This window comes from Vulpes lagopus, chromosome 2 (assembly GCF_018345385.1).
Source record: "Vulpes lagopus strain Blue_001 chromosome 2, ASM1834538v1, whole genome shotgun sequence".
Classification (NCBI taxonomy): domain Eukaryota; kingdom Metazoa; phylum Chordata; class Mammalia; order Carnivora; family Canidae; genus Vulpes; species Vulpes lagopus.
In genome coordinates this window covers 51,715,048-51,724,383 of record NC_054825.1, presented here as the reverse complement: position 1 = coordinate 51,724,383, position 9,336 = coordinate 51,715,048, and the positions used below count along the sequence as shown (strand labels likewise).

The 9,336-nt window shown below is 36.7% G+C and overlaps 1 protein-coding gene across 6 annotated transcripts in view; it reads right to left on the bottom strand.

The window, feature by feature from the left end:
* Positions 1-3,703: 3,703 nt before the first annotated feature.
* Positions 3,704-9,336, bottom strand: part of DENND4A (DENN domain containing 4A) — a 123,946-nt gene continuing 118,313 nt past the window's right edge. For all 6 annotated transcript variants that reach the window (XM_041743545.1, XM_041743548.1, XM_041743547.1 and 3 more), the window contains one exon: positions 3,704-6,231. In XM_041743545.1, coding sequence (XP_041599479.1) covers positions 6,095-6,231 — 137 coding nt within the window. In that variant the 3' untranslated portion in view covers positions 3,704-6,094. The remainder of the gene's footprint in view (positions 6,232-9,336) is intronic.

Here is a 9,336-nt window from a genome sequence, read left to right as displayed (position 1 = left end):
TCTGTGGGTTTAAGGAGCTAAGACTATAGAAAAAAAAAAGTATAACAGGAATCAATTATCATTACACACTGTAGTCCAGTAAAATGTGTACCAATATTTTATAGTTTAAAAGGACTACCTTAGTTCTTATAGCTGCATTTCTGAAAACTGAAATTAAAAAAGTAGCCCAAGAAATTAAAACTTATAATCGCCCTTGAATTGGAAGTGAAGGAGATATTAGGGAAGGAAATAAGGTCTATTTAAACATATGTACTTACTAGAAAATCCAAGTTAGTGTTGTCTCCATCAAGCTGTCACCGTAAGGGATTAAACAGTCATACAAAGCTGCCCTGGCTTCTCCAGCATCTTCTCACCTAACAGTGACAGCTGCTACTAGTAAGAAAAGGAGTAATTTTAAAAAGAATCCAAAATCAGTAGCACTAAATCTGGTTTATAGAGTAAGAGATCCAGTGGGGTAATGCTATTCTTGTGTGTCAACCTAGATAGGATTATAAAGCAAGAAGACTGATTTCCTGTGTGGCTTATAAGTGGATCTCCAGGAAGTTACAAAGGAGAAATTCCAAATTCTTTTTTTTTTTAATATTTTATTTATTCATGAGGAACACACAGAGAGAGGCAGAAGGAGGGGCAGGCTCCATGCAGGGAGCCCGATGTGGAACTCGATCCCGGGACCTTGGGATCACACCCTGAGCCAAAGGCAGATGCTCAACCACTGAGCCACTCAGGTGTCCCGAAATTCCAAAAATTCTTAACATGATGACAACATGGTGAGAAAGAGTTATCACTGCTTCCAATAGCTAGTGTAAAAGACTTCTGTGTTTTAAAAAATTGTGTGGTTATTTAAATATTATATATGCAATTTGAAGTGCTTGTATATTAAATACCACAGCTTGCTGCTTATACTAGCATTGAGTTTAGGGACATATTAGAAATTAAATAGTGCTATGTCTGGTTTCAGAGCAAAAGGAGCTCAGGTGACTATAGATTATGATGGTGAATATGGCTTTAATTACAAACACGAGAGGACTCATTGAAGACTAGATAGCAGGACAGATGTGATGTAAAAAAAAGTCAAATCAAACATTTTGGTGTTGAAGGGCTATGTTCAAAATACTTTAGTCCATAATCCATCTCTTATGATGGGCTGATTAATTAATGATCTCCCTGCCCCAGGATTCACATTCTTTGGAAATGACTTTTATTAAATTTCAATAAATTGTGAGTCCCAATGGTATTTTATTTTCCAAACATGGATGAGTTCATCTACACCTTTAGGTCACTTGGTCAGAATGCTCAAGAAGACTATGGATCACGTTCACATTCCATATTCTTAGTTATCCTCATTGCTGCTGCTGTGTTACCTGGTCTCCATATGGCATGGTCCAAGAAGAGGAGGAGGGAATGAGACAGAAGGGCGACCCCAATGCCAAACTCTGGGCATCTGCAGCCAATTCCATCTAGCCTCAGGGACGTTGCCTGATAGCCTGGGATCTGAGGCTTTTCCCCAGAATGACTGATGAGGAGTACTGGACAGTGAAACATTTTGTCACAAGAAAGTGCTGGACAGCCATTTCATGATTAAGGTCAACTCTAAGGATCTAACATCCTACCTATTCCCATCAGTTTGCTGGATGTCTGGCATTTTGCTTTCCTTAGAGAGGAAGGTCTGATCACTTAACACTGTTACACAAAGAGTCAAGTGAAATGAAAGCTGGGTCTTGATGGATGAGTAAGAAGTCACTGGGGTGGGAGGGAGAAAGGAGGCTTCAGGGAGATGGAAAACTATGTAACTTTTGTTACATATGTAACAAATTTGTTATGCTTGGAAATGAAATTTTTTTGTTATAGGTTTATAAATCTATAACTTATTAAAATTGTGCTGTTGTAGGGTGAAGAATCATCTAAAAATGTCAAGATAATGGTGAGATGGTTCTCTCATTTGATAAGCGAAGTGACCTATCTAGTCACATGGGACAAATCCTGGGTCACTCATTCAGCCTAGGATGCCTGAACTGTCCCGCTGGATATCTCAGTTGGTGGACAGTGGCTGCACAAATGATGGTTTCATCTCTCCCTCAGTCATATTTTCCTTGATGATCCTGGTAATGGATTTGGGTCAAATTTCTAAAAATGTGAACGTCTTCCTGATTTAATGGGTTAAGGTTCTTCTATATAGAACTGAAAAAAAAAAAAAAAAGATTCCTTCCAAATTTTTGAAAAGTGATATTCTGTTTAAATGTTTACATGGTTAAATGGTTGCTTCCATCAATAGATCTAGAAATATTTTTTATCAAAATTATAGGCTTGGCCTTTTATGACACTGTCTATAACATAATTACCTTTATTTAAAGATTGAATACCTAAGGGAGCAGGAACTGGAATGTAGTATTGAGGGCACAGACTGGTAGATACATTTGAAGAACAGGCTGGCCTTCCTTGACAAAGAATACCCTTGGGATCCTTTTTTGTGGGAGAGTCCCCTCCCAATCCTCCAAGTGCAATATGTTTTGGGACTGGCCATTATGGAAGGTGCAGAGAGGACTTAAGATCAGGGCTGTCTCTACCGGGGGGGTGGGGGGAGTTGGGGGGGGTGGGGGGGGGGAGAGTAGGGGTCACTAGAGCTGAGCAGGACACCCTGGCCTAAGGCTACCTTCATAGCCTAAGGCCCATCTTTGGTCTTCAGGCCCTTCAGTGTGATAAGCAGGCAAAACCTGAAAAATTTCCTTTACAGAAAATTCTGTCAGTTGCTCCAGGGGTTTTATCACAGGACAACGTCTGAAAAAAATCTATACAGACAAAAGGAGGGAGCCATGCAAATGACAGCAACTGTAGAAAGGCCATAGAGACTTCATCAGTAGAGTCTGCTACCATCTTGGGAGAATAAGCACATGCACACAGGCTTTTTGTGTAAGAGACAAATTCTTATATTAATTTGTGCCTGCTAATTTTTGTAAACAAAAATAATTAAGCCAGAAGATGTACTTGCTTTGAAGCCAGAGGAAGAGGCCAGTATAAAGGGATAAGAAGAGAATACGTCTGAGAATATTAAGGTAAACTGGTATGCAGCTGCCAGTGAATGCAATTCTGAAAGAAAACTTAGTCTCAAACAGGAAGGGCAAAGCAGGCTAGCTCTAGCGCCCAAGGGGACCCAGGGCTCTCCCCTAAAGAGGCAGCCCGTCCTTTCCCTTTCTGCTTTGAAATGAAGTGCCTAATAGCAGCTTTCAAGTTCTAGTAGGAAAAATCAAAATAAAACCGGGCCATCTCACATTACCATACAAACTGCTATCTTCTAACCATATGCTTACAACAGCATTTAGAAATACAATATAACCGCCTTCTCTGTACATACACCAGGCTAACACTTGCGAGTTGCACTAAAGTATCATAGTAATTACCAGCATAAAGTAAAATAAGTATTTATCACCTAAAATGCTGAACCAACATTTTCTGGGGCCATTTCTCTACATACAAAAATGTAAAAACATATAAGAAAAACTTAAATAAAATAAACTGGTAGTTTTAGAGTTTTAAAGCACCCTTGTTCCCCCAAAATATCAGGGAACGGAAAAGACAAAAATCAGAATATGAATAGACTGCAGAATTCTCCCATCTGGCAGTAGGAGGAAAAGCTGAATATTAAAATACAAAATACAAATGTATGATATTCAAAACTCCATGGGAGGAAGTAGTAAACAAGTTATACCAGGACACAGCATGGTTTATTTTCAACTATTAAATGTATAAACAAAACTAAGAGTAAGAAAACAAGAGACACATAATGTAGCAAAAATGTATTTCTCTCCAACACAATTGGCCATGATTCTTCAAAATGTATCCTCAACAGAGAGAAAATTGAAGAAAAGTTTGTATAGAATTATTTTAAAGGATGATCTAGATTTTAATTTTCTTTCTAGCAGGGCTTACCACTTTCTATTCATGTTTTCGGTTTTATTTTTAAACACTAAATTTGTACAAATAATATTCCCTGGGGATTTAAAGTAGGGGAAATAAAACCCAACAAAAAGCAGAAACAAAACTTTGTATGTGTGTGAGGGAGGAGATAAAAATTAAACTCACTTTTCCATATGAGTTTGAACCATAAAGAATAGGCTTTACCTCACTTTTCTTGGTCAGATATTTGAAATAAAACAACTATAATTCTTACATATATTTTGTGTTAAACACAAGCAGTGAAAGCTGTTCTTATAAGGGAAGAAAACACACAACAACAAAAAAAACAAAATAGAACCCCAGAACCCTATTTGGAAGGATATTTGTTGCCAATGCCAAAGTCTCATTTGACAATTTTCAAGTGATTTAGGGAACAAAAGACTCCATTAGACTGTGAAACTTGGATATGAATAATAAAGGAGAAGACTGGAGTTGTATTTACAAAGGAAAGGCATATATATGTGCATAGCACCAGATTTTTCAAGTAGGCAAGTTCAGCTCCAAAATAACACAAACCCAAATTTCACTTTTGTAAACTCTCCCCATTACTTCCCCAGGTAGAAAGCTGTGAAATGTGTCAGCTTGATGCTATTCACTAATGGTGTAAACTTAAAAGGTAGTTTTTCTGTAGCTAAATTGATTCGAAGTCTCAGATATCCCCAGTACAAGTGTCCTGGACTCTACTGGCTTTACACACCAAATTTGGAACCATCCCTTTCCTTCTTCTTTGAAATTGTCTAGAGAATTCATTCATGACAATGTGTGCAACCATGCACACACACATATTGACAATCTATAAATAATTCTAATAGCCAAAGAATACTTTTTATCAGAAATTACCCAAAGAAAACTGATTTTTGAAATAAGGGGACTAAAAATATTTTTTTAGAGTCTCTTTAATACTCTTGGTACTTAAACATTCAATTTATTGTCTGATTTCTGGATATTTCTGGGTTTTAGATTCCATAAACTTCAGATTCTGAAGGCTTACTGAAAAAGCCATGTTCCTCAATATGGGAAATTCTATCTGGCTGTACTTTGAGAGTTATAATTTTTCTACTTTTGAAAAAATATTTTGAATATTTATATATATGTATATATATTATATATATATAATAACAATACTCTGGTAGGTCATATTCCAGATAAATATGACACAACCTGCATCATACCCAATATTTTAGATATTAAAATAAGGGTAAAATTTGGAATAAGTTGTTTGACATATTTTCCAAAGTAAATGTTCATGTAGAATATTAAAATTTAAATTGATATTTGGCTTTGTAAGCTATCCCTGTGTACTGTATGCATCTGTTGGTGATAGAGAAAATTTTCAAATCGTAGTATATTGAACCTGATTTTGCAGAAGCAGACTTGGAACCTCTCCAGCTCTCCTCCCACAAGGCTCAATGAGTCAGTCTGGGCAGTGCACACCTTTGCTTTCATTCATTCACTGCAGTCAGGCTCAGTGGTACTAACATGCAATCCTAGCACAACACTGACACTAGCACTGACATTTGAATCATTCCCCCAAGTAATAAAAAATATATATATAGAGATTGATAGATATACATATAGAGATCTGCAGCTGAACTAATTACTTCAAATAGCAGCAGACAAGGAAAATAAGCACTTAACTGCTTGCTTCATAAGTTTAAGTTCATTTTGTTTGTTATATTGTTTAAAAATTAAAAAAATATCAACTTACTATAAACAATTTAAAATATGTATAATACAACTTCATGGTCAAAACATTTGAATAGTCTATGAAAACAGGAAATACTTTGATCTTACATTTGTTTAAGTTCCATACACGATTTTTCAGTGTGTCTCTTCCGAGAGAAACCATGAAACTACTGTCTTATTTGAGAAGTAATTTTGTTCAGAGATTTCCTTGTCACAAAAATACTTAATTACTTGTTATGGAAGAAGAAAAAAAAAAAAGAAATGGGAAACAAAATGGCTCTTTCCTCACTTGTCACTCTTCTCTTTTGAAAACATTCTGTACATACACTATCTGGACTTTTGAACCATTTACAAATGCATTTTCAAAAATTGAAGAAAAAGAGTTTAGGGTCTTTAAGTGTTATTTTATACATGGACTATACAATACATATTGAAAATATACACACACGTGCGTATTTTAAAGATAAGGTTCTCCAAAGGTTTTTCGACATTCCATCACCCCTGTACTTGGTGGTCTATCACAGTTGTGTGTACTCTTGACTTGACTAGGTGTGAGACGATCGTATGCCATCTTGTATTCTTTATCAAATGCATCTGCAGAAGTTCATAAGGAAAGAAGGGCATTCAGCAATTTATACTCGATATTAACAACAATCAAGTTTTTGTAATATTACAGAACTATAAAATCAGAGGCCAAGAAACAATCTCTAGGTCGTTTCTGCCAACTAAATGACTACAGAAGTTCAGAGCTCAAACAGGGACCTTAAAATCCTTAGCATTTTATTTTATTTATTAGGATTTTATTCATCTATTTATTCATGGCAGACAGAGAGAGAGAGAGGAAGAGACTCAGGCAGAGGGAGAAGCACGCTCCACGCAGGGAGCCCAATGTGGACCTCGATCCTGGGACTCTGGGATGACGCCCTGAGTCGAAGGCAGACACCCAACCACTGAGCCACCTGGAGTCCCAATCCTTAGCATTTTAGAGCTAGATTATAAAGACCATTGAAATTTAAAGTTGTAAGATATCTTTTTAAGATTCTTTTTTCCCAAGTTTTAAAGTTGTGGTAAAATACATATAAAAATTATCATCCTACCCAATTTTATAGTTCGTTGGCATTACAGACCTTCATAATGTGCAACCATCACCACCATCCATAACTCCTTTCCTCATACAAAACTGAAATCTTATACATTAAACATTAAACAATAATTCTCCATTCTACCCTCCACCACCTCATCAACCACCATTCTATTTCTGACTCTGTGATTTTAACTATTAAGTGCCTCTTAAGTGGAATCCTACAGTATTTGTCTTTTTGTGATTGGCTTATTTCACTTAACCTAATGTTCTTAAGGTTCATCCATGTTGTAGTATATGCCAGAAGTTCCTTCTTTTTTAAGGCAGAATAATATTTCACTGTATGTATAAGAGCACATTTTGCTTGTTCACTCATCCTTCAATGAACACTTGGATTGTTTCCACATTTTAGCTATTATGAATAACGCTGCTGTAAACACTGATGTACAAATATCTCTTCCAAATTCTGTTTTTCTTTAAAGACTGTATGTAGGGACACCTGGGTGGCTCAGCAGTTAAGCGTCTGCCTTCGGCTTAGGGTGTGATCCTGGAGTTCTGGGATTGAGTCCCCCATCGGGCTCCCTGCATGGAGCCTGCTTCTCCCTCTGCCTGAGTCTCTGCCTCTCTCTGTCTCTGTGTTTCTCATGAGTAAATAAATAAAATCTTAAAAAAAAAGACTGTATATATTCATTTGATATATATAGAGAGAGCGAGCACAAGCAGGAGGAGCAGCAGGCAGAGGGAGAGGGAAAAGCAGGCTCCCCACTGACCAAGGAACCTGACTGACATGGGGCTTGATCCTAGGACCCTGGGATCACAACCCGAACAGAAGGCAGACACTTAACCGAGTCACCCAGGCACCCCCTATTTTTAACTTTTTAAGGGAATTGCCATATGGTTTTCCAGAGCAGCTGTACCATTTGACATTCTCAATAATAATGTACAAGGGTTCCAATTTTCTATATCCTTACAAATACTTGTTATTTTTTTTTCCATTGGAGCCAGCCTCATGGTGTGAAGTGGAACCACAATATAGTTTTGATTTGCATTTCCTTAATAATTAGTGATGTTGAGCATCTTTTCATGTGCTTATTGGCCATTTGTATATCTTCTCTGGAGAAATGTCTATTCAAGTTCTTTGCCCATTTTGAATTGGCTTTTTTTTTGTTAAGTTTTAGAAGTTTAAAAAAATCTATTCTGGATATTAATCCCTTAACCAGATATACAACTTGCAAGTATTTTCTTCTACTCTGTGGGTTGCCTTTTTACACTGCTGATATCACCTTTTGATGCAAAAAATTTAAATTTTTGTTAAGTCCAATTTTTTAATTTTTTCTTTTGTTGTTTGCACCTATGGTGTCACATCCAAGAAATCAATACCAAATCCAATATCATAACAGATTTTTGTTCTTTTCTCCTAAGAGTTTTATAGTTTCAGATCTCACATTTAAGTCTTCAATCCATATTAATCCCATTCTGGGGGCTCCAACCAAATGATGTTATTAATTTCCCAGGCCCCTATCTCCAAATTAGGGCTTTAACATATTAGAGATAGGGCACAAACATGAAGTCCATCACAATTGGTGTTAATCCTTAAACATTTGATAGAATTCACCATCTGGTCCTGGTTTTTCTTTCTGGGAAGTTTTGGGGTTTTGTTTTGTTTTGTTTTTCTTTCTGGGAAGTTTTTGATTATTGACTCAATCTATTTATTTGTTATAGCTCTTTTAAGGTTTTCTATTCTAGAATCAGTTTTATAGTTTCTGTCTTTGTAGAAATTTGCCTATCTCTTCTGAGTTACTGAATTTATTGTCATATAATTATTGTACTCTCTTATAATTCTTTTTATATCTGGAAGGGCAGTAGGAGTATACCCTCTTTTATTCCTGATTTCATTAATTTGAATCTTTTTTTTTCTCTTACTAAAGGTCAATTTCATTGATCTTTTCAAAGAACCAATTTTGATTTTGAGGAGTTTCTCTTCAAAAATTTTTTTCCTGTTTTTTCTCTATTTCATTTATTTCTGCTGTAATACTTATTGCTTCCTTTCTTCTGCTTGCTTTGGGTTTAGTTTGCTCTTTTTCTGTTTTGTAAGGTAGAAGGTTATGTAGGTATTTACATGTAAGTTCCTAGATGATTAATTTTCCAGTTAATCATTTAGTGGCTGAGTCTGTTAAGTGTCTGACTTGATTTCAGCTCAGGTCATAACCTAGGGTCGTGAGATCGAGCCCCGTGTCCATCTCTGCACCGAGCATGGAGCCTGCTTAAGATGCTCTCTCTCCCTCTGCTCTGCTGCCCTTTCATATATATACGTGTGCTCTCTCTCTCTGTCTAAATGAAACAAAACTCCCAAACCAAAAAGGCACAAATATTTACAACATTCTGCTCAAATCCCCCTAGTTGCAACTTGAACCCATTCAGTTTTTTTTTTTTTAAGATTTGAGAGAGAGAGAGAGAGAGAGAGAGAGAGAGAGAACACGCAGGGGGAGCTGCAGAGGGGAGAGGGAGAAGCAGATTCTCCACTGAGCAGGAAGCCTGATGTAGGGCTTGGTCCCAGGACCCTGAAATCATGACCTGAGCTGAAGACAGATGCTCAACTGACTGAGCCACCCAGGCAC